At 33.7% G+C, this 27007-nt stretch overlaps 6 protein-coding genes across 13 annotated transcripts; 2 read left to right on the forward strand and 4 right to left on the reverse strand.

Moving 5' to 3' along the window:
* Positions 1-79: 79 nt before the first annotated feature.
* On the forward strand, positions 80-4179 carry Rad60 (DNA repair protein Rad60). 2 transcript variants are annotated; one of them, XM_076801342.1, is made up of 6 exons: positions 80-168; positions 485-557; positions 757-853; positions 942-1172; positions 1285-1429; positions 3530-4179. In XM_076801342.1, the coding sequence occupies exons 1-6, from the start codon at positions 93-95 to the stop codon at positions 3805-3807; spliced, it is 900 nt and encodes a 299-aa protein (XP_076657457.1). In that variant the 5' UTR covers positions 80-92; the 3' UTR covers positions 3808-4179. The 2 variants fall into 2 exon arrangements, with proteins under 2 accessions (XP_076657457.1, XP_076657458.1); XM_076801343.1 differs by having other exon boundaries at positions 93-168; positions 485-588.
* Positions 4180-4223: 44 nt separating this feature from the next.
* Positions 4224-6393, reverse strand: Hinfp (Histone H4 transcription factor). Its single transcript, XM_076801332.1, has 5 exons — positions 5905-6393; positions 5474-5810; positions 4996-5311; positions 4607-4907; positions 4224-4522 (listed from the first exon to the last, which is right to left on the reverse strand). Exons 1-5 carry the CDS (start codon positions 6391-6393, stop codon positions 4295-4297), a joined length of 1671 nt encoding a protein of 556 aa, XP_076657447.1. The 3' UTR covers positions 4224-4294.
* Positions 6394-6567: 174 nt separating this feature from the next.
* On the forward strand, positions 6568-9314 carry LOC143361734 (5-taurinomethyluridine-[tRNA] synthase subunit GTPB3, mitochondrial). 4 transcript variants are annotated; one of them, XM_076801334.1, is made up of 5 exons: positions 6568-6882; positions 7459-7632; positions 7848-8068; positions 8192-8904; positions 9066-9314. In XM_076801334.1, the coding sequence occupies exons 1-5, from the start codon at positions 6744-6746 to the stop codon at positions 9304-9306; spliced, it is 1488 nt and encodes a 495-aa protein (XP_076657449.1). In that variant the 5' UTR covers positions 6568-6743; the 3' UTR covers positions 9307-9314. The 4 variants fall into 4 exon arrangements, with proteins under 4 accessions (XP_076657449.1, XP_076657448.1, XP_076657450.1 ...); XM_076801333.1 differs by having other exon boundaries at positions 6649-6992; XM_076801335.1 differs by having other exon boundaries at positions 6649-6893.
* A 58-nt stretch (positions 9315-9372) lies between these two features.
* On the reverse strand, positions 9373-11728 carry LOC143361739 (TP53-regulated inhibitor of apoptosis 1-A). Of its 2 annotated transcripts, XM_076801344.1 has the most exons (3): positions 11371-11728; positions 10833-11034; positions 9373-9558 (listed from the first exon to the last, which is right to left on the reverse strand). In XM_076801344.1, exons 2-3 carry the CDS (start codon positions 10977-10979, stop codon positions 9472-9474), a joined length of 234 nt encoding a protein of 77 aa, XP_076657459.1. In that variant the 5' UTR covers positions 10980-11034; positions 11371-11728; the 3' UTR covers positions 9373-9471. The 2 variants fall into 2 exon arrangements, with proteins under 2 accessions (XP_076657459.1, XP_076657460.1); XM_076801345.1 differs by lacking the exons at positions 10833-11034; positions 11371-11728 and adding an exon at positions 10185-10574.
* Positions 11729-11824: 96 nt separating this feature from the next.
* Positions 11825-14335, reverse strand: Cn-iiib (cytosolic 5'-nucleotidase IIIB). 3 transcript variants are annotated; one of them, XM_076801340.1, is made up of 6 exons: positions 14210-14335; positions 13191-13289; positions 13040-13109; positions 12546-12898; positions 12194-12424; positions 11825-12034 (listed from the first exon to the last, which is right to left on the reverse strand). In XM_076801340.1, the coding sequence occupies exons 1-6, from the start codon at positions 14234-14236 to the stop codon at positions 11933-11935; spliced, it is 882 nt and encodes a 293-aa protein (XP_076657455.1). In that variant the 5' UTR covers positions 14237-14335; the 3' UTR covers positions 11825-11932. The 3 variants fall into 3 exon arrangements, with proteins under 3 accessions (XP_076657455.1, XP_076657453.1, XP_076657456.1); XM_076801338.1 differs by lacking the exon at positions 14210-14335 and adding an exon at positions 13685-14148; XM_076801341.1 differs by lacking the exon at positions 14210-14335 and adding an exon at positions 13813-14144.
* Positions 14336-15716: 1381 nt separating this feature from the next.
* Positions 15717-21128, reverse strand: Nvd (cholesterol 7-desaturase nvd). Its single transcript, XM_076801337.1, has 6 exons — positions 20882-21128; positions 18021-18205; positions 17777-17943; positions 17080-17258; positions 16539-16913; positions 15717-16058 (listed from the first exon to the last, which is right to left on the reverse strand). Exons 1-6 carry the CDS (start codon positions 20969-20971, stop codon positions 15822-15824), a joined length of 1233 nt encoding a protein of 410 aa, XP_076657452.1. The 5' UTR covers positions 20972-21128; the 3' UTR covers positions 15717-15821.
* Between the last annotated feature and the right edge of the window lie 5879 nt (positions 21129-27007).

A 27007-nucleotide genomic window follows, 5' to 3' on the forward strand; every position in this document is an offset into this window, starting at 1 on the left:
TCACTTTTATTTTACGTGTAGAATACGATTATTAATTTAGAAAACACTTTATGTTATTTTTTATTTCACACAGTTAAACAAGCTTTTGTGTGATGGAAACGGTGCAATTAGATACTTCATCCGAGGATGATGATGATATATATCTTAATTCTGTTGCAAAACTGAGAGGTATGGAAATTAGTATTACAGTGAATAGTTTTTCAGTTTTATTATCAAGTTATTGTCTTTTTATTTTTAAATTCAACGTTTGACATCACTTCATCTTCACATAATAAATTATTAGTCATATGTATACATCATTATGATACATATAAATTCTATTAAACAATTATGTTGCATGGATCAGAAATTTTTTATTTCTTCTCTAAATAGTTTTGAAACAGACAAAACTATTTAGTTGACTTAATATTTTTAAATGCACATATTTACTTTCTGAATACATACTGCGTATTTTTTTTTAAAGTTATAAAAAATTTGTTTACAGCTTTAAAAAAGCAAGCAGGGTCACTTCCTAATAAACAGGCTGTCAAGGAGAGCGAAGAAATAAATATAGAAGGGTTGGAGCATGATATCTGATATATATTATATGTATATGCATATATGTAGAATAAACTTTATAAGTTATTTTTTTTTAAGTTCTCCTAATTAAAATTATTTTATGATTAAGATAATGTTTTATAACAAAGAAATTTAAAGTAATCAGAATATATTAACGCATTATTTAGATTATTCCATAAAATTTCATTAATTTTTCAGAATTATTTCTGAGAAGACTGTGTTAACAGAAAAGCCACTTCCAAAAACAAGATCTAGAACTAATGCATTAGGTGTCGGAACAAGAAGACGCAGACAGGTAGAAGAATCTATACTGAATATAATTAATAAAGCTTTATTTGATTAAATTTGTCATTAATTACAGCCTACAATTAATCTTCTTTTAGAGAAGAAATTCACCAGATTCTGATCCAGACTTGGAAATTGTTTCGGTGGAAAATCAAGCTATTCCTGTAGAGGAAAATTCAAATTCTGTTAAGGAGATATCAAATTCAATATCAGGAAATGATTCCTCCATAGTAGAAGAGATTTTAGATTCTAGTGAAGATGAAAATTATGAAGTAACTGTCAAGATTCATTGGCGATCGAAAGATATACATCGTTTGAATATTTGCAGAGTGAGCATTATTTCATGTAATTTACATGGAAAAATTTCATTAAACACATTGAAGTTTATTAATTCAATTATATTTTTTCATCTTTTAAGTGGAATTAATTACATTGTTTCAGAATGAAAATTTCCGAAAAATTTTTGATTATTTTGCAAATTTGGAAAAAGTTTCCATAGATGATATTTTGATAACTAACAAGGGTACAGCCATTAAAAAAACTGATACGCCAGCTTCCATAAATTTATGCGTAATCGACATCCTTGGTAAATTAATTATTATTCTTTAAACAGGAGTGAAATTTTCGTTTTCATTTTCGTTACATATACAAGTAATGCCATACATAGTGTCATATACAGGGTGTCCTAAAATTCAATCAACTCTGTGAAATGGGTGGTGCCAGAGGACATTTGAACCGACATTTTCCTTTGCAAAAATGTCTGTCTGGGCTTTGTTAGCGAGTTATTAACGAAAAACACAGACTTATTAGAGCAGAAATTGATTTATAATAATTAGAACTCACTTTTCAGCCGTAAGTGCACTTGCTGCTTCGAAATGTGTATCACTGGGCCACTGGGGGACGAACTGCACAGCTGACTTCAGGTATACGGCAATGCCGAAAACACAGGGTTGTGCGGTCTAGTCAACGATCCTGACTTTCACTTTCACTTTCACTTTCACTTTCTTATCGATAAACTAATTGTATGTTTATTTCACACAGATGCCGTGAAATTTTTCCACACTCACGATCACCGATCACATTTGCCAACACATAGGTATGTACTAATAACAATGGCAATATCACTTGCACTGGAGCACAAATCACAACAATCAGTTAATGTGATCACTAGACAGCAAATTTCATGCATTTGTAGCAAAAGTGAGTAGGTGCACTTTAAAATGGTAGATAGATTAAAATAATTTAAAAACACCAACTTATTATTTTCAACTTGTTAAAATGATTAACTTTAACTAATGATAACTATAATGACTATGACTATAATGAACTATAACTGTAATGATAACTTTTATTCTGCATAATAATCCGCAGTCTAGTGATTAGTTTAAACATGATTATTAAAAACACACACATTAGCCACTGCGAGCTTTGAATTGATAAGTCCTTAAAGATGTTCTCTTTACCGCGATTCGAACAACACTGATCATTGAGAAGAATGGGAGAAGGATGGACGCGGTTTTCGAACACTGACCTTTCGCAAATTTTTTCTGGAATGTTTTGGAAGGGCATTACGCATGTCGAAACTACACTGTATATGGTATGAACGCTAGATACAAAAACAGTAATCAGGGTAAACAAATTCAGGGAGATATAGGACAATAGCCACGCAGACCTAACATTTCTACCTCTTGCTGGGTAAACGGACAGACGATGATTTATGACAGTTACCTATGCGTATCAATCTGTAGGAAAACCGAAACATGTGGTTGCCATAAATTCTAGTCTCACAGCGGTCCCTTTTTTTCGTCTCACCATCCCGTCGTTTTTGTAAGCGTGTTACGGCCGTGTATTTTCGACATGCGTAATGCCCTTCCGAAACTTTTCAGAAAAATTTTGCGTAAGATCAGTGTTGTTCGAATCGCGGTAGAGAGAACAATTCTAAGGACTTATCAATTCAAAGCTCACGGTTGCTAATGTGTGTGTTTTTAATAATCATATTTAAACTAATCACTAGACTGCGGATTATTAAGCAAAATAAAAGTTGGCTGCTGCTATTGCAATGGACAAGAGCCAGACAAATATTGGATACTTACTTTAATCATTTTAACAAGTTGAAAATGACAAGTTGGTGTTTTTCAATTATTTTAATCTCTCTACTATTTTAAAGTGCTCCTACTCACTTTTGCTACAAATACATGAAATTCGCTGTCTAGTGATCACATTAACTGATTGTTGTGATTTGTGCTCCAGTGCAAGTGATATTGCCATTGTTATTAGTACATAGCTATGTGTTGGCAAATGTGATCAGTGATCGTGAGTGTGGAAAAATTTCACGGCATCTGTGTGAAATAAACATACAATTAGTTTATCGATAAGAAAGTGAAAGTGAAAGTCAGGATCGTTGACTTGACCGCACATCCCTGTGTTTTCGGCATTGCCGTATACCTGAAGTCAGCTGTGTAGTTCACTGTATCACCGCGACGTAATACCATAATACTCTCCGTCATCGCGCTCCCAGGCCGCGTTCTAATTGGTCTGTGTTTTTCGTTAATAACTCCTTAACAAAGCCGAGGCAGACATTTTTGCGAAGAAAAATGTCGCTTCGAATGGCCTCGGGAATCACCCATTTCACTGAGTTGATAGAATTTTGGGTCACCCTGTATATAAAGTAAACCTATTTTTGTAGAAGGAGGTGTGGTAAAGAGAGACAATACTAAAGAAGAGAAACTCGGTGAAAATGTCTGTAGCATAAAAGTACAAACCACGAACAAGAAGAGTCTAACAATATTGGTGAAACGTGATGACACTTTTGAAAATCTCTGGAAAAAATGTGCAGAAGAATTTAATGTTGAAGAATCAAAAATGAAATTGTATTTTGATGGGGAATTGATTGCAGCTGTAGATACTCCTGATTCATTAGATATAGATGATGAAGCATGTTTCGATCTTCGTTTGTGTTCTTAGTGAAATATTTATTTCTATTTATTCAAATGCATATAATAAAAGTATTTTAAATATTCTATAAAGATTCCAAAATAGTCTTCAGAACAATAACATCAGTGGGGAAACTCTACATAAAAACGCAGGAATAAAATACGTAATAGAACAAATTAAAAAATTTGAAAAAACTACACAACCTTCAACACTCAGAAGATTGAAGCGAACGAAAGCCCACGATTTATTGAAATAGTAAATAAGTGTTACTCGTACTCATGCGATACCTGTTTGGCCCAGTAGAGCCAGTTGTAAATTTAACAACATTAAAAAGAAAAGAAAAATATAAACCAATTAATGTGTATAAAATATCAAATAATTTAATAAATCTATTATGAGTATTTAATAAATCTATTATGAGAAATGATTGTATAAAAGTTTCAGTCTTTTATAGTAAATTTATATTTGATTTCTGTTACATTATTTTAAAACTTTTTATTAATAGCCTAAAATTAATTTATGTTAAAATTAATGGTGATCCTTCAGAAGGTGGTAACTCTCTAGTTTCTTGAGCTTCCACAATTCTACTTCTTATTATATTTCCCTCCGCGTCCGTTTCATCAATTGATATTAAAATATTTGAAATGACTGGCATTGATTTTCCTTCATAATTCTTTGTTTCTAATTTTGTTTCAACTACGTTTTCTTCACAGTCATCTCCTCTATCATCCATATCTTCATATACCTTTAATATAAATAATTAGATTTATTTATTTGCTATTGTATTTTCTTTTGCAGATATTTGTTTAAATTCGGTAAGACATATTACCTCCACTTGTGGAACATCTGAAGTTTTGTTCAATCTAATATTGTATTTTTTATCTTGAACTTTGCACTGTGTAGTTGAAGGATTATTGGTATCCTCATCAACAGCTTCGTATCTGACCATTTGTAATCTGTAGCATCCATCTTCGTCATGAGTATACTGAAATCTTGTATGCCCACTGGGTAATTGAAATCTATGTGCTTCAATCAAATGCTTAGTTAGTCTATAGCTCTTCCTGTATTTTATTGGGCATTCATGACAGCAATACCACCGTATTTGCATGCTGTGCACTCGTTCTATATGCCTTAAAATACCAAACATGTTATTTTTAATACACTTAACAGTTAAATATACAATCATTTGTATTGTCATGAAAGAAAAAGCTTTATTACCTATCAAGAGTATATGCACCCTTACATGTATACGGACACCCATCGTAATGACATGAAAAGTTGGGTCCAGTTGTATGAACTGACATATGTGTATCCAGATCTTGTTGAGATTTTGCAGCATGACTACAAAGTTGGCAGGGAAAGCTTCTAGTAGGAACATGTCGGTATCGTACATGTTTGGCTAAACTAGCTGGTGATTCACAGCTCATATCGCAAAGACTGCATTTGTAATTAAAAACATGCATTCTCATATGATCTTTTAAGATTCCTTCAGTTGGATAAAATTTATTGCAGTGTGAACACTGGAATCCCTGCACTGTTAATTAATTTTAATGTAGAAGTTAACAAATGTTTATAAATATCATCTATTAAGAGCATTAGTTTTTAAAAAAGAAAATTAGTTATTACATTACTATATAAACATGCAGAACTTTGAACGTATAATAGAAAGTGCGGGAAATTTGAAATTACACCTTACCATCGATTGGAATTTGCCGTTTACAATGCACATGAAATTTCGTATTAGAAGCAAATGTAGCCCCACAATCAGGACAGGCAACCAATTTCTCCTTTGTATGACGTCTCATATGATCCCGTAATTTATATAAACTAGGATAGAAGCTTCCACAACCTGTCCATTTGCATTCTAAACCACCTTCAATCTTATTACCCCTTGGGTTTTCTTCGATATGAGCAGCTACATGATATAAATATAACTGATAATTCCTATAACATTTTAAACATTCTTCCCAGCGACAAAGCAGAGGTGCTGGAAGATCCACAACGTTCTTCCACTCCGAATCTCTGCGACATTTCTACGATAAAAGTTTAGGCATTTGAATCTCCTTTCGAGATATTAAATTATATGATTAAGACGATTAAATGATAGTTATTGTTATAATTTCTTACAGGCAGTTTAATTCTGACGCGGACATTTGATCCGATACACTTCAACTTTGTGTGATACGCATGGTAATTGACGTGTCTTGAAATCTCATCGGGATCATCATTTTCGTAAAAACATCCATTCCAATTACACACATAAGCTTCACTACCTTTTTCATTAGTCCGTACTCCTAAATCAGACACATGTCCAGCCACGTGTTTTATAAATCTTTCGATATGATTATTTTCGTATTCACAATCGGTCCATTCGCAGGAAAGATGTAAAACTTCGCGTTTCAATGGCAAACCAACTCTTTTTCTTTTCGTACCGCATTCCGATACGGAATCAAACACGGAATCAGTATTACAACTGTTATCATCGTCAGTTTGTTTTCTTTTGTCTTGTATTTCATCGGTATACGTGAAATTTTGTTGAGATTCTACCCATTCGTTGCACCGTTCTTGCACGTCTTTACTAGTTATTAAATTGTTCACAAATTCAGCCATGTTCATCGAACTCAATATTTATCGTAGATTCATATGTAGTTTTCAATTTATAGACACATATGTATGTATTTTAATTTAGGAATTAAGTTATATAAATATATATGACTATTCCATTGCATTATTACATATTCTTTCTTATTGGAACAGTAACAAAAACTTCGAATTGAAGTTATAATTTAATCTCGACGCCGAATCTCAAACTGTTATCTTCCACCTTAGATCACTTTTATCAATGCTTATGCTTAATACTTGGGTTTAAACACATAACCTGCTTGTAATTTAACACGTTTTAGATATATTAATATAAAGTATTGTATTTACAAAAGGTTCATGATATTTTACTACCGAATGTTAGAATGTTTGTGCTGAAGCAAGGATTGAAATTATCGGCAGCCTCAGCGGGAACAAAACGCACAGTTCTTCCTTCACGAACATCACTACAGAAACACTTCAGTGAACAGAATAGATGTTCTACAATTTATGCACTTTCTTCTGGTTGTTTCACGGTTTCTATATTTTTCAATTAGTACATGTTTTTCTCGTGGAACTACACGAAACGGATACTTTTAACGTGCATGTTATTTCATTACTCTTCTGTACAACAAGTAATTTAGCATTCCGCCAATTCTGTTTGCGCATGCGCTCCGCGAGTTTAAAAATTTTTAAATATGTTTATCGTACATTAGAAAAATATCAGAAGTCATATTTCTAACACTGATTTTACAGACAATTATTTTTTAAATAACTTGTAAAAGAAATATAATTATATTGAAATAGGTATTCTTCGAAAATACATACAATATTAAACAATTGCAGTGGATGTGAGAGAGAGAGAGTCTGGAGTCTGAAAAATTAATTATTTCGATTGATTTCTTGAAATAACTATAATATTAAAACAGAATCGTAGAACATAAAGTAATTACAAGCCAATGATAGATACTTTTATTTCTTCACCAAACTTTCTGTCTTTATTAATATTTTAATGTACATATGAATTTGCGAAAATGTGTATCATCAAAGTTTAAAGATTTGTAAACCGGTTTAAATGAGTTAAATTTTTTTATTTAATAGGATATGGGAAATGTGGAGTAGCGGTAATTCGGATATCTGGTCCAGATGCATCATTTGCTTTACAAAAGATGACTAAAATGTTAAATTTGCAACCAAGGAAAGCTCTTCTGAGAAAGATTCACGATCCAGAAACAAAGGAATGTTTAGACAAAGGACTATGTCTTTGGTTTCCAGGTATTCGAATTATTAACAATAAAGAAAGACCAGTCTAATTTAAGGTCAACTTTATTTTTTTTTAAAGGAGTCATATAATCTTTAATACATTAATCGATTCATCTCGGCAGTAGCTATAAAAAAGTATTAATGTTTTCAATAGCATATGGTTTTTATTGGCGTTTCGAAGTCGCCACTCGGAGTGCCAAGGGTTAATGAATAATAGTAAATTTCAGAACCCAATTCATTCACTGGAGAGGATTCAGTAGAATTTCATGTTCATGGAGGTCCTGCAGTAGTAACATCAGTACTTGAAGCTCTCTCAAAATTACATTTTCAACTTGCATCTCCTGGAGAATTTACAAAAAGAGCTTTCCTAAATGGGAAGATAGACTTAACTGAAGCAGAGGGTATAGGAGATCTAATTGATGCAGTAACTGAAAAACAACGCAAACAGGTACTAAATATGTTACATATGTATATAAAAATTACTAATAATTTGCTACATCGTAATTCAACGTAATAATTATACCAGACTCTTGTTTATGTTAGTACAACATGTTTATTATTTGTGTAACAGGCTTCTAGCCAGGCTAGTGGTTCCCTTCGTCATCTCTATGACTCCTGGAGGATGATTCTTTTAAGTTCACTTGCTAGCTTAGAGGGTTATATTGACTTTTCTGAAGAGCATAGCTTCGAGAATAATATCTTAGAAAATACAAAAGCAACATTGGAAAATTTATACACAGAGATTGAACAACATTTATCTGATGGAAGAAAAGGAGAAATTCTAAGAACTGGTGTACGTGTTGTAATTTTGGGAGAACCGAATGTAGGGAAGAGCAGTCTTTTGAATCTCCTTTCTAGAAAAAATGCAGCCATTGTAACATCTTCTCCAGGAACAACAAGAGATGTTATAGAATTAACAACAAATGTCTGCGGTTATTCAATGATTCTTACAGATACTGCAGGAATTAGGAACAACCCGGAGAATGAAATAGAAGAGGAAGGTATTAGAAGAGCAAAAGAATGCACAAAAATGGCAGATCTTATTATATGTTTAATAAGTGCAGATATAGAGTTTAAATGTTCTTACGAAAAGTTCATAGAACATTATAAGAATCTTTTAGAAATAAAAACAGACAATGTTCTTATAGTAATTAATAAAGCGGATCTGCTGGAAGAAAAGGAAAGACAGGAATGGGAAAAACACAATGTTGTTACAATTTCATGTAAAACACAGGAGGGTTTACAACAACTGACAAATGCATTAGGGGAATGTTTCAAAGAAATGTAAATATTTGTTTATTGAATATAAACTCATAGTACTACTACCTATAGCAGATATACTAATTGGATAGATAAGGCATAATAATAACCCAAGATAAGATATAATAATTTAAAAATGTTTATTAAAGAGTTCCATACAGATTATTTAAATTTTTTAATTTCAGATGCGGTGATCCATCCGAAGAAAATCCTGTGATTAGTCATACAAGATACAGGAACCACTTAACTAATGTTAGAAAATACATTGGGGCTTATTTAAAAAAGACAGAAAAGCAAAACTATGACATCGCTATATCTTTAGAGGACATTAGGTATGCAGCGAGGGAACTAGGAAAAATAACAGGTTCCATTAACAATGAGGAAGTTCTTGATATTATTTTTAAAAAATTTTGTGTCGGGAAATAAGAATAACTTTAAATATGAAATAATTTATAAATGTCTAAATAGAGAGGGAAATTTAAATACAAACAGTACCTTAACAGTAATAATAATTTATTTGACAATACACCTTAGCATTCTTCTCTTATGACACAAAAATATATGAAAAAAATCTTACTAAAAATTTAGCTATCAACTTTCTTTGGTTTTATTTTTATCTGTTTCCAAATGCGTTACATCAACTTCATCCAAGTTTATATTCTGATCCTTCATAGCTTGCTAGAATACAAAATAATTTTATTAAATCACTTGTATGTTTTTTCGAATTCAAGATTAAAATAATTCAATTTAAAGGCATATATATCACACGAAAAAGAATTTTGAGACAAAGTGATTTATTTCCGTGTCGTAGAATATTAAAATGTTTTACGGTTGTACTGTTTCAGGTTATACCGCTAAAATGTAAAAAAGTGACTTTAATGACTAAAAGTATATTCTTTATGATTTCTGAGTATTTAAATTATTCATACAATTTCAATTAATACTCACTATTGAAACTTATTAATAGATTCAAAGTAGTTTTATTTTAAAAAATTTAACACGTGATTTGGTAATGTTATTTTCGAGGTTAACGAACTGTCAAACATTATAACTTTCTTAGACTTCAGCAACGTTTACTTCTTTATTTTACGTATTTTAAAATTATAAAGGATCATTATTATCGTTCCTTTGTTTGTAAAGAGATTGATAGCATAAAACTTACATTATTTCAGAAATAATACAATCTTGCAAGTCACGTAACTATTACTTTTTCTCATATATAATGAAAAGTTATTTAAGTAGAGTTTTCAATATTTCAAAATGTTAGGAAATTATTAGTATGAGCTTTGCTATATCAGACTTACCGCGACACACGCAGTATAAACTTTAAGTAAAGATGAACACTCGCTATCGTCATAAATCCCATGCAAAAACTTTTCAGAGAACCAAACGTTAAAGCAGTGATCGTATTTCGCTTTTAAATCTTTGCAAGCTTCCATCATTTATAATTGCGTTTATTTCTACCGAGATTTATTAACTCTTTTCACCGTGTCATTCACATGTGCTCTTGTTAGCTCGAACATCAGTGAAACCAACACTTTATTTTCGAGTATTTTTACAAATTCTATATACTTGATCATAAACCATGCAGAAAAATAAATTTTTCAATCTGTTTACTTCGTAAATCAATAATAGTATTTGAATTGCTTCGAGTGAATTCAATATATATAGTAAGTACAAATCAATAATTTAGATGTAAGAAATGAGTCAAAATAATGATCATTTAAATGGATAATTGTAGTAAGAATATTCGTAAATAGAAAATGTAAGTAACAATTTAACTTAAAAGACCGTTTAAAAGTTTGAAATAGAACATTTTGATTAATTAAATTTTTTATGTCATTCTAAAAATTTTTCATTTCCTTTCGGAGAATATAGTATTTCGAATTGCAAAATTAAATTATATATGAATTTAAAGCAGTGAGTAATAAGAGTAAAAAGAATTTAATTACCTGTAAACATTGCTTGTATTCATTGAAATAATTAGAACACATTGAATCGTCGGAAACTCCTTTTAGAAATTTTTGAGAAAACCAAAGCTTAAAACAGTTGTCGTACTCCCTCTTCAGGTGAGTACAAGCTCCTGCGATGCTATTCATTTATCTTTCGAGGGTACCACTAATTTAATAAGAACAATTATATTGGAACGATTTCCTGTTATTTAAAAAGAAATTGTACTTGTAATATTATTGCTCGTACTTAATGAATTATGTGTACAAAAACATATTTTTTAAACATGTAAATTATAAACTACGATTTCATGTTAATTTGAACATTATTTAAATCGATTATTTGAATTGATTTTGAGTTTTGTTATACATTATATGTATGAAATTGCATACAATATTTCTGTCGATTACAATCGATTAATCGAACTGTGTTCTTCGTCAAGTGTTCACGAGATAGTATGACATTAATTTGATTAAATTTCTTTATATCGAAGGAGTTATAAGTTAATAACTAAATATTAACTGAAAAAATAGATATTACTTACGTTCAAGTGTTCTTTCAAAAAATGAAATAAAAAATGTGTTATTGTAGTTATGGCAATAAAAGTTATTTTGTGGTTATGGTAACGAATGCTTTGCACCAGTTAGTCAGTGGGTGATGGTTCTCAACTTTGTTTTTCCGAAAATATTCTAGAATATTATGAACAGTTGAAACATATAGGGAATTTCATGAATCACGATAATTTAACCAGAATTTATGGTGTTCGTGCTAAAATAATTTAAGGAAATAAAATCTTTATATATTATAAAATCTTAAGAAAAATATTTTATATTATTCACTTATTTATAATATTGTAGAAAATATATTTTCTTATTTTAACAATGTCAACTTGGTTTCAACAAATTCTGTTAAAATATCTCTTGTTTACAAAGGCGTCACTTTGCATCATAAAATTGAATATTAGTAGAAATAAATCTTTTGTGAAATGACAGAATTGTGTTAGCCATACTGTAATTATATCAATGTAACAATCTTAGGACCATAAGCATGTTACATAGGTCACAAGTGAATAACAAAATTGCAAACTATATTTAATTATGAATTATAATAATCTTTGTAGAATATCAAGTGGAACTTGCATTGATTGATCATCTACTAAAACAATATCAAATACTTCCATATATGATGCCAGGCTACTGTCAACCTAAAAAAAATAAAAAAATTTTTAAGTCACTCTTTAATTACTCCTACATAGTATTTTATTGTTACAAAACAATTATCAGTTAATCTTCATAAGTAGTATGTTTTGAAAGAAAAATACTGTATCTATCAATTATTTCTTATAATGTTTGATGATACTTACATGATCATATAGAAAACCAATTTTTAATACTGCACATGTGTCCGTCATACCGTCTACCATAGCTGCATCGCCTATACTATCACCCATGAGGAGAATATTTTTTCTCCTTTCGAGAACTTTAAAATATTCTTGTTCTACTGCATATTCATTTTTGTTGAAAACATGAATCAGTCTTTCATTTTTGAATCCTGCTATCTTCCCATCCTTATATTCAAGGAAATTCGAAATTACCTTAACATCAAAATAATTATTATTGTGTGCACTCAGAGGTTTAACATTACCTTAATAACATAACATTATTTTTTTTTGTTATTATTATTATACAATCATAGGCTTTTATTAAAAGTATCACCTTTACATTATCGAAGAGAACTCCTTCATTTCTTAAAACAGCTTCCACAATATCCCCTAAGCCAGCACTAAACACAAGCACAGGGATTTGAGCAGAATGCAATTGTTTAAAAATTTCTTGGGTACCATCCCGTAACCCTGTACCATAAATCCTTGTTACTTCTTCTATTTCGCTCGGATCAAAAGGTATTCCTTTCAATATTTTTTCTGTTTTGATCATCCAGTTTGTCATTTCTTCTGCTTTTACTTCAATTGGTAAATGTGGATCTATTTCAATTGGTCTATATTTATTATAAAGACGACCTGATTCTTTCGAATATGTCTCTGAAAGTTGTTTGCATTTGCTGAAGATCCCTGTAGTATCAAAATTGAAAAGGGATTCTTTACAAGGTTACTATTTATCATCTTGTAATCTTACATGTTTGAATTAATCTTATATTATTGAAAATTTTCATGCATTCGTTGAAAGAAGGTATAGCTACATGATGTACATACCAAAACTACTAAGGACTTTTTTACCATTAACATGTTGCTTTGTTAGCGTTAAATCAAAATCGGTCACAATCTGAAGAAAAAGCTTCAAATTAATTCTCTCTTAGCCGTGTATGCTAGCAACGTAATAAGCTAAATGAAATAAGAAACATACCTGTAAAGAGTTATTTCCATCCTTTAAAATTGTGCTTATTATCTTCAACAGACGTTTTCTATCTTTAATGTAGACATGCTTTAATTTCAGTGTTGGAAACTGCATCAGGAAAGAAGATTTTTTAAATTATTTCAAATTTCCAGAGTTAAAATTCTAATTAATTTTCTAATGTTTTATTTGTAATTGTGTATGAATTTAAATATAAATGTCACATAGTAAATGGTATTTTCGTAAAAAATACATTTCCTAAAATTGTTTAATAACCAAAGTGCATATTGAGTACTTTGCACAATGCATTGTATTTGCTCGAGGTTAAACCTATTTCTAAATGTTTGTTCTCAATTTTTTTTTACTATCTCTGTACCGTGACCATAACAATTGTTTTAAAATATTTAAAAATTACAGTCAAATTCATGGTAAAATTGTTATAATAATTTCGTTAGACAATTTATTAGATTTACCTTCACCAATTTTATTTGTTAAAATTTTGTTACGACATTGCTTCCATGACAGAACGTAATTTGTGTTCTATTTAAATATAATGTAATCAATTTTTTTGTCAGTCGTCGTGTCTCCATTGTTCAAATCAAGAATAATATGCCAATCATAGCGCGTTACTTACTACCACCATTAGGGTACACTGTTATTTCTTGTTCTTTATTTTCAAAGATGTTCAAAGATGTTTAAAGATACCATGAAAAATACTTTTTAAAATCGGCGATAATATGTCACACGAATCAGTATTGCTTTATGTAGTTACAGAATTTTCTACTACTATTTCATTGCGTTATCTAACTATCAATATGTTCTTAAAATTATTTTGCTATTAATATATGTATGTCATATCTGGATTTTGTTGAAGACATAGGTGTCATGAAAAACAGTATAACTATATGTACAGTAAAATATTTAATCATGCGAAGGTTATGTGACGTTACATTGACCGTCAAACATTGAAATACAATAAAGCCAAACATGATTGGTTAAGGGAGAACCCGCGAGAAATTTGAAATGCTTACGTCGTCCAAATTTAACTCGAGAGTCATGGTCCTTCCTTGCGCGACGGGAACACAGTTCTGCTATTTCGCAGTTCAGCTGTTTTGTGAGACATTGAAGAGCCGCCTCGGATTGGAATAGCCAATCAGCTTCGCTGCGGGTCACCTGACTTTATCGACCAATCATGCGACTTGTTCTATTATTCGTTTCTTGGGGGCGCGAGTCCTTCGAATCAGTTCAATTCTCATACGAAATTGTAAAACATTGATTACTTTTATGACAACAAATTTTTATCACAAAAATGGATAGCGAGTAATAAAACAATACAGCAACATTATATTTTTTCATAGATTATTTAATAATACTTTAGAATAATAATATAATCAGTTCTATAATAATTGAACTCTTTTTTTATTAGCATTACATAAATTCAATTAAAACTTATATTATATATATTTCTTTTTTTTTTTTTATTAAAGTATGAAATATTTATACAGGGCGAGTCGAAAGAAACAGAATATTATATATTTTTCTTAGATTCAATAATAATAGATTAAAACTTGAATATATTGTACTAATCGAGGGAACGTTAGTACAAGATGTCTTTTATGGGACAATATATACTTTTTATCGTACAACATTAAATAGCGTTATTTGCAGTAGAATCTCAATTAACCGAACTAATCAGGAGAACATGAATGTTCGGATAACAGAACAGTCACTTTGTTACAGTGCTAGAATACATCTCTACCGATTTATACAATAAATCGCGTTTCATGTGGATCGGTTTAAATTGAATTATTCATATGTACAACGTGTTCGTATAATAACGAATTCTGACATCGGAGGTTCGGATAATCGACGTTCTACTGTATATACATGAGTTTCATTATGAACTTACTGTTAGTTGAGAAAATCGAATAAGATCGTATATCTCTTATTTATTGACATTTTTATTTTCTATTTTGTGATTTATTTTTTTAATAATATATTGGTACCCCTTTTGAAGTTCAAAATTATTTAACAGCCGCGATATTCTATGCGTATTTACGTCACTGAACTTGTTTCAATGCCGGGTACAAGGACAACAAAAAATATTTGTCTTCTGTTTTTTTGTGACTCATCCAAATATATACAGGATTTTTCTAAAATAAATCACGTAAATATCTTTCCTACAGTTAAACGTGAAATTTCCTCCCACCGGTTGCAAAATTTAACGACTTATGATATTACACTAGTTATTAATATATAGTAAAATAATATCAAATTGTATATAAAATATCTTTTATATTATCATAACCGAAGAAGACATTTGTATGATTTGTTTTAAGTAATACAACCTGTATATGGAGGATGTACCATATCATGTGGACTTGACTTGAGTAGCGGAAAAGACAATGGAAACGTATTAAGAAATGTTTGATAAATCTGCGTTCGTTATTCTTGCGTTTAATCCACTTCGGAAATTATGGTCACGTGTTATGGTACACTCTGTATTTATAGATAAAAAAAATATATATGTATTTCCATATATTTATATAATCATTTAGACTATTAATATTACGATTGTTATTAATATCATAGAATGTTATCGAAGATAGCATGATCTTCCATTTTAACGAAGAAAATACTTTACTACCATTGTAAAGATTTCATGGCGGAATGATAACTCGGACTACGCTGTGAATAGAACTGTGAGTACCATCTGCGGTAGGAGTGGATGCTTCTGTCTTCTTTTACGAGGAGAGGCTGTTTTTCGAATTTCTTTCGGTTCCAGATGGCCACGTCCCTTTCGAACATCAAACTCTCCCCTAAGAATATGATTAGGGCATAAGGGGAGAGCAACGGCGGCGCGTAAATTACATGAACCACCTAGCAACAACACAAAGACGATAACAATGCTAGTAATACTATAAAAAAACGCATTACAATACACAGAGTGGCCCAATAACTTTGACCACCTTGAATATTTCCTATATTTGTACCACCTTGATCTCTGTACATGGAATGACCTACCCTTTATATCGTGAATTGATGGAGTATCAAATTCCCCTTCGGTATTGACCTTCGTTAAGTATTAGATTTAGGACATATGAAGGTCAATACATTCCATTTAAAGAAATCAAGGTGACCTTCAAAAAATTAATTATTCTCGCACGCCTGGGCAATTGGTGCTCCGAGAGTCGACTCGCACCAGCGTGAGAGGGGAATAGCATAGTAGGGGGAATAGCAAAGTAAGGGCAGAGCGCGATGGTGGGAGTGCGCCGATTCTACGTCATCGACTCTTGGAGCACCAATTGCCCAGGCAATACATTAAGAAAAGTGGTTTCTTTATAAAAAGAAAAGAATTACCTTTTGCAGAAGAGGTTCCATCGGTGTCACCGTCTGGAATATACATATCCGTCCAAAAAATGTGTCCATCATCATTTCCACATATCCTGGCCCGATTTGCTGGACGTAAACGTCCAGGTGCCAGAGCTTGTACTTCTCAAAGATTATCAGACTGTGCCTCAAGGTTGTATAAGCTCTGTGATTCATATCCTCTCCATCATTCTTTTCGTCCACATTGGAGGTCTTATTCTCCGTCAGAGCACTGTGAGGTGTCCAACCAACGTTCGTCCAAGAATGTCTGGCGATCCATGAAAGTGGATGGATGAAGTTCGAAAGTACAGCTGGACCGTGAACAGCGCTTAAATGCGCCGTGTCTGCGCCATTTTCAGCTACTTCCTGCAATAGAAAGAACACCCATCTTCGTTCCAGCTCATTGTACAAAAGATTTTAGAATTTTTCAATGATTAACAGAATATTTAAAAATCTTCGTTGTCCAACTATTGAACATTGGTGGTGTATAACGCGCGTATTCACGCAATGTCAAAAAGTTCGCAAAACTGACCTGTATGTGGCAGTTGATAAGATACTCGTTTCGGCCCTGATAACGCCATGTTCGATTCGAAACATCGCTGACCGTCTGTGGTTGCCAGGTGGGTTCTAATCCTTCCGCGTGATACCAGACAAAAATGATTCCATTCGCCTCGCGACACTTCCATGTTTTCGTTCTTGCGATATGTGGCACTGTACAATGGGAAACGGCAAACAAACGTTACTAGCCATTTCGCAAAATCAGGGAGCGCGAACGAACAGAAAAGATTCGTCAGATGAAATTAGGGTGAAGCAAAGAACGACGAATCGTGCATTTTAGTCATGGTCCGAGCCAATCGAAATAAAAAATCTGAATTATTTACACAGTGGCGGTAAAATATTTTTAAAAATGGGTAAAAAAATCAGGAAAAATTGCCCGTTTCATGCATACAATATTTATTTGTTTATAACTCTGTAACAAAGCGTCTCCTGACAGACTTTATATAACATTTTTGTCCTTCTTTTTATGTGCAGATTAAACCCCAGCAGATTGGCCGTTTAAGTTCCGGTCGCCCCGTTTACAGCAAGGAGTTAAACCAGATTTCTCTCGCACGATTCTCGTAAATGTAAAGAGTGACTAACAAATACCTAGGTAACTATAATAATAGATTCCTAGATTTCTTTCGAAAATTCTACCTCGATTATTTTCCGAATTTCCAGATGAAAATTACCTTTCTCCGCGTACGGGATGTAATCGCAGTGGCCATCGGAACCGCGAAATTGCCATCCATGGAAGGGACATTCTAAGCAATCTCCTTTGACCCGACCACCCTCGGCCATATTGGCGCCGAGGTGAGGACAGTAAGCGTCTAAAATCCTCACCGTCCCGTTATCTGTTCTTTAAACGAACAGGCTGCTGTTAATTCGACTCGCTCGGTCGCACGGAACCGAATCGCGGCGTAAATGTCGAAATACCTGAACACCGCGAAATTTTCACCGAGCGCTGCCACGTGTTTCACCTGGCCGCTGTGCAGCTGAAAGCTCTCCAACAGGGCGAACCAACCGTTCGGATAGACTGGAGGTAGTTTTCCCAATTTTCGTTTCTTCGACTCCAAGTGATTCGCGAGAATCTTCTTGCTGTTGCCCTGTATCCTCAGATCCTGTAAAAGGTGCAACCCCTAATATTATTATTATTACTAGTAGTGCTAACAGTCTTTATTATGTATTAACAATCGGTTGACATAATACTGGATGCTTTGTTACAAACGGGTTACCTTTAACCCTCAACCGCACCTGTCAAAAGCATCCATTTTTTAACATTTATTATAGAAACTCAGAGCTTCTCTTACATCATGCTATTGTTGCTACCGTGCGCAAAACAACAGTTTTCTTTCGACATAAGACAATCCTTTTTTTCTCGCAACAAGAAAATCTTCCTTTGAAGTTGTCCGCTCGACACCGCTTACTATTGGTGCCATAACGAGAGGGTATGTCGTATTCCATCCTTTCCCAAGGAAAGATCTCGTTGCCGGTCAACTTTATGGGACCTATAAGCTTTGGGCCCACTCAAGAACAATGTCAAGCCGAATAGCGTACCCTCATCCGCAATACGACGAAAACCGTCCCGAGCCATCGTCTTATATCGAAAGAAAACTGTGCTTCTAGTAAAACAAGAATTCATTGTGGAATTCTAAGATAATTTACTCCTTAAGTGGACTATTATGTTTGAAGTATCAATGAAATATGGCAATTTAAATATAGTAAATTGCAAGCAATATGTCGTCTAAAATATGACACATTCTCCGATGTACTTATTCATTATTTATAATGTACTCAAACGATATTGTACGGTTAAAAGAGCGTGCTATTATAACGTTCGAACTCGATACGAGAAATGTGTTTTCAAATATTGAAGATTCGACGTTTTTCGTTCGAAGAGTGTCACGAGTCGCTGATGCGAAGAAAAAGGATTCTTCTGGTACTACTGTGTCACGCGTTAACGAAATCTGCTCCCACATCTGCAAGTATAATGTCGTCTTATCGGCTCTGCTAAGCTATGTGCACACCAGGATTGTTGCAATTAATTGAAACAAAAATCTGTGCAAAGTTTGAGCTCGATCGGATAGTTAATTAAATGTTCATAAAATCGTTTCTCTCAAATATCTTCTAAATTATTGACTGTATCGAAAAATATGCTAGACAAAACCCGTAGACCCGGACAGACTGCGTCCTTCGTGTCCTATTACTTGTTTTCATAGAACAAAATGTCGGAACAAAATCGAAAAATTTCTTCTGAAATTTGAAAACTGACGTGTGCTTTTGTTGTCTTTCATCAACAAACATTAACGTAAAAATTTGTTAACGAATAAAAAATTAACGTTGTTTACAGCTAGACGGCGGATTTTTATGCAAAATAAAAAATGTTCTACCTTATTTGACAACGACTCATTTATATCTCAAACGCGTAAAATCCGCCGTCAATTTATAGCGTTTCTATTTAAAAAAATAATAATAATTGTTGTCTTGAGAAACGATTATCGCGACCAGTGGCGGATGTGGCAATGAAAAATGGTGTGTAACATTTACGCAGACTTGCCTGATTTCTATTGAAATTTAATGTTAATTCTATGGAAACCTAACGCAATCCTCATGTTATATCAACTATTGCAGTATAACACTCGGTGGCAACAATAGAAGAAACGTCTCTGAAAACTCCATAATACATACGGTGGACGTGTAATATATGGGACGATTCTACGTGCAAAAATAAGTGGAAAAGAAAACTAATAATGCTCGTTCGGTCGAGGCTTCATTCTCGAGAAATCCGGATATGGAATTTCGCCAAGTGCGCATTGACTTGACTAACTCCTGCGCGAACGTGTAATCAATCTTTTTAAACAGTTGAAGCTTCACCTTACGTTGGCAGCTGCACACACTTTGATTCATTGTGCAACACATACTGATAATACATTAATAATATTCTAACACTGTTGCGAATATTCAAAATACACTTCAATGGAAGAAACTCTTTCCTCGCGACCTCTACTAATTTAACCATTAATTTTCAGGTCGGTCAAATGTCACGGGTATAAAAAATAGGAGTTGTGCCGACGTCCTTATCTAACGACATCCACATTGCAAGAGTCCGGAAAAGGTAGTAAAATATAACATTCATCCGTAAGTCACTTGAAAATGATTTATTTACGGATTTATTTATGATTTTTCAAGTTGCTTTCCTAGGCTCCTATTTTCACCAGAATTATTTATGAATCTTAATTCGTATTACATATCTACAATTAACAAATTAAGTCTATATACACGTGATGGAATGCTTAGAGTATCAGCTACGATGAAACTCTCACTAAACACTATTAATTTCTGAATTCTATTAGACTCAAAAATCGCGCACAATCTAAACTGCCATTAATTTCGAACAAATTATTACGGATCTTATCGAATCGAGATAAAATTCTAGTATAAAAGCCTGTTGCCCGATCAATTTCGAAAAATATATAGAGTGACCCAGATTCGCGTGGCTGTCAAACACATCGTCGTTAGATACTGACAATTAACCCTTTCATATTTATAAAGAAAAAGCAAGTGTCGCAAAGTGTGTCGAATTAAAATTTTTAACATTACGTTATTCGTTTTGTCAGCTCTTTTGTTTTTTTTTAAGTGACACATCTGTCCCTGTGGGTCCAAAGGGTTCAGAGAAAACAGCTAAAGACACGTTACGATAGTTCGGTAAGTTTTCAGAGGGCCGAGGACGCCAGTAAAACGCGCTGCGTGTATAAGTAGGTAAGCCGGGCAGATGGTACATATTGAGGAGGACTCACCTTGATCAAGTTCATCTTGAACAAATAGGGAGCGAGGAGTATACCAAAAAGCAGAAGAAAAGCACCACCGAGGTACCACCATCCAGCCATCGCTGTCTTCTTTACCCTCTGCCCCCGAACGAAGAGGAGCAAGTGCACTCGAAAAACTTGTCCCTCTGGAACACCTTCGGTAGCCACCTCTCTTACTCCTCGCGCACACCGTCTTTCTCTCTTCTTTTCCCTCTTTCCTTTTTGCCCTCCGCCATCCACCTCTTCCTTTTTTTTCTGTCCCTGCCTTCCCTCTTCGGCCAGCTCGCAACTTCGACGTTCTCGCTTCTTCCTTTCCTTCCTTCCTCCTTCACTCTCCCTTTTCCTTCTCTCCTCTATTCCCTTCCCTCCGTTATCATTCTCTCCCCTCGTCCCTCCACCGTTCACCTTTGCTATCCGTCTTCTTCTAGCCTCTTCCTCTTCTCCCTTTCCTCTTCCCGGCCCGATACTTCCCTCTTTTTCTACGCTTCCCTCCTCTTCGTTCTCTTCCTCTCCTCTCTTTGCACCTGTCCACGGTCCCTCCCTTCTATTCAATAGTTCTCCCTGCACGTGAGATTGACGCGTTTTCGATACCTCGCCGCCGGAACACGACTTCCCGAATTTCACTGCCGACGAATATCCTAGATCCGACGATTCCCGCCGGTTCCTTCGCTCCTCCGCGCCGTTCTTACAACGAGAAAACCGGGCACGTCGCCGCGGCACGGTCGAGATTCACCGATCACGAAACGTTGAAACCCGTTGGGTCATCGATCATCGGGCCCTCTCAGTTTTCAGCAAAATCTTTCCGCTTCCGACGAATATCACGTATCCGACATCACGGTAAAAACGGAGAAATCGTAAACTTACAATTCGATATTACAGATCCGTGATCCCCCCTTCATCCTCGATCCTTCTAACGTGCCCAAGGTGCTCTTACTCTCGACGAAAAGTCTGACCTTCCACGCGAAATTGCAAGTGTTGCCAGCATTCAGCTGTTAGGTCTCCTCGCTGATTCTTTGCAGGTAATTCTTCGTTAGATCGATACCTCTTCTGTCCGTTAGATCGATACCTCTTCTGTCCCTTGTCTCGGACGAAGAATTCGTAATGTCGTCTCTGCGATCTGTTTTTCCGTGTTTTTCACTTTCTTTCGAGGTGTTACCAATGATTTCACTTAGACGCAAGAACGACGGGACCAAAGTAGAACACGACAGGACGAAGGAAATGCCTGGAACGAAGATGATCGAGAGGCGCACGGAAGGTCCTTACAGACTGATTCTGAACCCTCGATCGTTTTTCGAACGACTGAGCCACTTCATTCCTTAGACACAGCCTTTTATACCTTCCTGAGGTAGACCACCTTCGTCGATGTTCACAAGTCAGTTGCCAAACTCTTACCAATTATTTGCGAAGTTTGCTACTGTCACGTGTGAACTCCGGATGTTTATGCGAATGCATATTTTTGTAGAAAACGTTTCGAGCAATGGGACCGGATCGGAAATTAATTTTGCGACCAGTAGGTTCGAAAAATATATTGTTTACTTTCCATATTTTGCGTAAGGCATATCCTTTGCATGTGTACGTTTAAAAGCATATATTAATGTTATTTGTCCCATTTATGCATATTCGTTTGGTAAAAAGAACTCTTTTGAACGAACGCACCCATTTTATTTTTGATGTTAATGTGTGTACAAATCAAAATTAACACCAGATTTACGGAGCACTAAAAGTGACTATTTTAAATTACTTTTCAAAAATAACAGGAACATGTCTATCCATATTTTTAGCCATTTTTTAAATAATGTATACCCCTCAAAAAAAGTTTGTTGAATAGTTCCTCATGGATACATCTTCACAATGTTAATAATTGTAAATTATAAATATTAGATCCCGCCATTTTGACGGTTCCCGTAAACCTAGTGTTAGTAATGCTTTTATTCGTATCAAAATTGAATATAAAAATGTGAATTTGCATGAACATCCGTATTCTAATTATGAGCAGAGCCGCATAACAACGTTGCCTCATCATCGGCTTGAACATTCAGGAATATTTGTTGGTTTCGAGTCCCGTCTACCTGGTTGTTTTCGAGCGTCCGGACGATCTTACGCGATCCACATCGATCACCAGAATTTTCTGCTCCGAGTAGTGCGTAGGCCACGATTTCCAAGTCCTTGTTGCATATCTCCCGTACCATCACGAATCGTTCTGCTTCTGCTTACCCTCCTTGCCTTTTCCCTTCCAGTTTCCGATTTTATCGGCTCTAGTTATCGGTCCCCAAGAGACCGTTTCCATTCACGCTACCCGGTTTTTCCACATTTATTTCCCTGTCGTTTTTCTTTGATGTGCATATCTATCGCCGACGATCAGCCGCGCCGGAACGGACAACGATTTTCACTAATTTTCCGTAGATCTTAAAAGACGCCGCCTCTCGTTTCCAAAAATGCCCGTTCCCCAACCACCGATGGTCAAAAACCATTTAAAAACCAAATTCGAATGACAAACACGTTATCAACTTGTAATTTCTTTTTTTTTTCGAATGCGATATGTATTTAGATTTTGCATTTTGCACTAATATTTATTTTGTGGTTATAGCGATTAGAAATTCTTAATCGTTCATGATTTTCATAGGAAAAGAAAAGAAAGTTTATATTTATTCTATATTTTCTCCAAAGCCTATACATCGACTACAACAAAATAGAATTATAAGAAATAATTTTCGTTTCAAGGTCACTGTTGAATTCGTCCCCACGTCAGCAACGATCCTACGATGTTCAAAGCATATGGTGGCATTTAAAAAAGTCAAGGTGACCTTTACTTTTTTACGTAAAAACGTTTCAATCTTTTGATCGTGAATCACAATTTAACATGTTGCATAATTGAAAAATATGAATATAAACGAGGGATGCCGATTAAACGAGATACATTTAATATATTAATGTTTTTTATTTTCTATTTTATACACGTTACACAAGTCGTAGAGTTATCTAAGTGACGACTGGTCATCGACGCACGCACATTAGAATATAATTCTTCTCTCGTTGCTCATTATGGTTCACAACGTTCGTAGCATACTGTTGAAAGATCGATACAATATCAAAGATTAATAGTTACAATTCACTCGTACACACGCAGCAATAGATAGTACAAAAGCAGGTTGCGGATGTTTATGCAAAAACAGACACTTATAAATTACCATGAAAAAGCCGAATTTACAAAAAAATATTTCTTCAAGATTCTACCGAAGCCTAATGAAGTAAAAGTCTTCTTTTTGTTTTGTGATCGCTAATGACCTAGATCAAAAAAGTCTTTTTTGAATGTTACGTTCCGAACAAATTATTTATTTCTTTTTTTTTCTTTCCGTCGACGAAATTTGCCATTACATCGAATTTTGAAGAACCAAGTATTCCGTGAATGCATAAAATCAGCTGTTTATGAGTAAGCAAACTAATTATAATTACGCGCGGTCGTATTAACACACGTGGACCCATTAATTACGCAATCGCTTTGTCCGGAGGAACAGTTTAATCTACACTGTTTACTTTTTCATCGCGTGCACGCTTCAAAAAAGGAAATAATGTAACTGTCGAAGAGCAAAAGCGAAAGATCAATAACACGATAAACGAAATCGGTTTTTCTCGTTTGTTTATCTTGTAACCATTGGCAGTGTTCGCATAGTAATCGGGCGGCAACGTGATTCACCGACCTTAAAACGAATTCATTAATTATTAGTCAACGAATAGATAAACAAATCGAGCCGATGGTCGATTCGTTTATATATTGTTGTCCGGAATACAAATTCGTATACAAAAATGCGTTCAAGTTCAAGTAAGGGACCCAAACACTGTGGGGGTGTTAATTACTGTGCCTATATAAATTATACTTATTTTTAAAGCCTATTGAATATCAAGAAAGAGGTATTAAATTTTTTTCATTAAAATCAGTTAATATAATGTCTCTTTTTTAATATTCGTTATGCTTTGAAAATAAGTACAATTAATATAAGTAATTGGCACCCCCACAGTAATTGATTAGGGTAAGCCCTACATGAAATTTATCCAGTAACAAACCGAAGGCACTGCGGTGAAAACCAAAGAGAAAACGTAATAAACTGAAAAACCAAAAACAGAGAACAATGGTTTTTTCGTGTAACTAGTAACGCCATTTACAACAAAATTTCAACAGTAACACAGATTCGTTTTCAGTGGAAACAATGAACAACGGTATAAACAACGTTTTCTCCGATCAAACATTAACAGAAACAAAGCTTTCGAATGAAACCTCATTTTTTTTAAAGTGCGTATATTTTACGTGAAAAGTGTATCGATCAAATTTTGACGCACAATGCATTATTCGTTTAACATTTTATGCGTAAAGATTGTGGCATTTCCGACGTAAAATATCGTCCTTTTTTTCTTTTTGCATTTTTCGAAACGTGCAAACAAAAACGTAACTATCAACGTTAACTTCGGTTTTATGTTTTGTTCCAATTTAACAGTAAAATGTCGTTCTTTTTTCTCTGTTTTTCTTTTCCTTTTGCAAACGTGCAAACAAAAACGTAACAATTAACGTTAACTACGGTTTTCTGTTTTGTTCTGATTTAACAGTAAAATGTCGTTCTTTTTTCTCTGTTTTTCTTTTTTTACAAACGGTCAAACAAAAACGTAACAATTAACGTTAACTTCGGGTTTTCTGTTTTGTTCTGATTTAACAGTAAAATGTTGTTCTTTTTTCTCTGTTTTTCATTCTCATTTTTTACAAGTGGTCAAACAAAAACGTAACAATTAACGTTAACTTCGGGTTTTCTGTTTTGTTCCAATTTAACAGTCAAAATGTTGTTCTTTTTTCTCTGTTTTTCTTTTTCTTTTTTTACAAGTGGTCAAACAAAAACGTAACAATTAACGTTAACTTCGGGTTTTCTGTTTTGTTTCTAATTTAACAGTCAAAATGTTGTTCTTTTTTCTCTGTTTTTCTTTTTCTTTTTTTACAAGTGGTCAAACAAAAACGTAACAATTAACGTTAACTTCGGGTTTCTGTTTTGTTCCGATTTCGTCAGCGAGATGCAGTGTCGCCAGACGAGGGGAGGGAGCACGAATCGAGGGGAAAAGTTACCCTCTCTCTCTTGCAGTATCGGAGTATGCACTACAGAGACGAAACACGTCACGTGACCGGGTCGTGGTAGAAGGGGAAATTAGAGTGGGAACAAAGTCTTGATCTGGCGACTCTGGTGAGATGTCGTTCTTTTTCCTCTGTACATATCTTTGCAAACGTAACGTATTTTTGCAAACAAAAACGTAACTATCAACGTAACTTCGAATTTCTATCTTACTTTAGCTCAACAGTAACTTAACGAAGCGATAACATTAACGAAAACGACAGAGAGAGAACGAACGCGCGGCAAACTTAACAATAACTACAATAACATCATTTTAACAAGGAAAACTCGGATTTTTAGTAACAACGTTTGAAAATCGAGAAACATGATTTAACAAATGAGAGGTAAACTTAACAAGTCAAACGTAACAAAAATTTCGCTTCAATCCACCGGAAACTTAATCGAAACACTGTAAATTTGCTTTAACTTTTCTTGTCTTAGAACGTGAGTTGCATGTAAACTATGTATTTATAAACGGAAAGGAATTTCGAATTTGACAATAGTTCAAAATAAATTCCGCATATTTGTTTGTAATCAATTCATTTATGGTATTTTATTTCTTATAAAAAATGTAGTCAATTTTAATCATTACCGAGAAGAATTTAGAGTCCAAAGAGTAATTTAGAATTGTTATCAAAAGCAAATTTTGAACATTTTCATAATCTCATTATATATCTCCGAATTATGTAATTTTTAATACACAAATATTACATTTTAATACTTTGAAATCCGTAAGACGAAACTCACATTATTTGGAAACGTTTACCGAAACGAATTTTTAATTTTTCAAATCTTTATCATTATATTTTCTTCTTACTATTTTTCTTAAGAAAATTAATTTACTTTTAATTCTTGAGTTAGTTTTCTCGTTTCTAATGAATTCACTTTTTAAATGTAGATCAGAAAATATTTTGGACAAACTTATTGAAACAGAATTTTGAGCGCATCAAATTTTTTTTCTTCTAATATG

The sequence above is a fragment of the Halictus rubicundus genome, chromosome 15, assembly GCF_050948215.1.
Source record: "Halictus rubicundus isolate RS-2024b chromosome 15, iyHalRubi1_principal, whole genome shotgun sequence".
NCBI lineage: Eukaryota > Metazoa > Arthropoda > Insecta > Hymenoptera > Halictidae > Halictus > Halictus rubicundus.

What these genes read in the sequence shown, in the direction of transcription:
- LOC143361739 (XM_076801344.1), bottom strand. Translation starts at nt 10,979, where the DNA reads ATGAATAGCATCGCAGGAGCTTGTACTCACCTGAAGAGGGAGTACGAC. An exon ending in AATACAAGCAATGTTTACAG is followed by an intron (nt 9,559 to 10,832) that starts GTAATTAAATTC and finishes TTTGTATTCTAG; the next exon opens with CAAGCTATGAAGGATCAGAA.
- Cn-iiib (XM_076801338.1), bottom strand. Translation starts at nt 13,768, where the DNA reads ATGGAGACACGACGACTGACAAAAAAATTGATTACATTATATTTAAAT. An exon ending in TCTGTCATGGAAGCAATGTC is followed by an intron (nt 13,290 to 13,684) that starts GTAACAAAATTT and finishes TTCCTGATGCAG; the next exon opens with TTTCCAACACTGAAATTAAA. An exon ending in ATGGAAATAACTCTTTACAG is followed by an intron (nt 13,110 to 13,190) that starts GTATGTTTCTTA and finishes CTTTTTCTTCAG; the next exon opens with ATTGTGACCGATTTTGATTT.
- Nvd (XM_076801337.1), bottom strand. Translation starts at nt 20,971, where the DNA reads ATGGCTGGATGGTGGTACCTCGGTGGTGCTTTTCTTCTGCTTTTTGGT. An exon ending in GAAAATTTCGCGGTGTTCAG is followed by an intron (nt 17,944 to 18,020) that starts GTATTTCGACAT and finishes GTTCGTTTAAAG; the next exon opens with AACAGATAACGGGACGGTGA. An exon ending in TTATCAACTGCCACATACAG is followed by an intron (nt 16,914 to 17,079) that starts GTCAGTTTTGCG and finishes TTTCTATTGCAG; the next exon opens with GAAGTAGCTGAAAATGGCGC.
- Hinfp (XM_076801332.1), bottom strand. Translation starts at nt 6,393, where the DNA reads ATGAACATGGCTGAATTTGTGAACAATTTAATAACTAGTAAAGACGTG. An exon ending in GGTGCATATACTCTTGATAG is followed by an intron (nt 4,908 to 4,995) that starts GTAATAAAGCTT and finishes TGGTATTTTAAG; the next exon opens with GCATATAGAACGAGTGCACA. An exon ending in CAGATGTTCCACAAGTGGAG is followed by an intron (nt 4,523 to 4,606) that starts GTAATATGTCTT and finishes TTTATATTAAAG; the next exon opens with GTATATGAAGATATGGATGA.
- LOC143361734 (XM_076801334.1), top strand. Translation starts at nt 6,744, where the DNA reads ATGTTTGTGCTGAAGCAAGGATTGAAATTATCGGCAGCCTCAGCGGGA. An exon ending in CTGAAAAACAACGCAAACAG is followed by an intron (nt 8,069 to 8,191) that starts GTACTAAATATG and finishes TTTGTGTAACAG; the next exon opens with GCTTCTAGCCAGGCTAGTGG. An exon ending in GGGGAATGTTTCAAAGAAAT is followed by an intron (nt 8,905 to 9,065) that starts GTAAATATTTGT and finishes TTTTAATTTCAG; the next exon opens with ATGCGGTGATCCATCCGAAG.
- Rad60 (XM_076801342.1), top strand. Translation starts at nt 93, where the DNA reads ATGGAAACGGTGCAATTAGATACTTCATCCGAGGATGATGATGATATA. An exon ending in GAACAAGAAGACGCAGACAG is followed by an intron (nt 854 to 941) that starts GTAGAAGAATCT and finishes ATCTTCTTTTAG; the next exon opens with AGAAGAAATTCACCAGATTC. An exon ending in ATGCGTAATCGACATCCTTG is followed by an intron (nt 1,430 to 3,529) that starts GTAAATTAATTA and finishes CTATTTTTGTAG; the next exon opens with AAGGAGGTGTGGTAAAGAGA.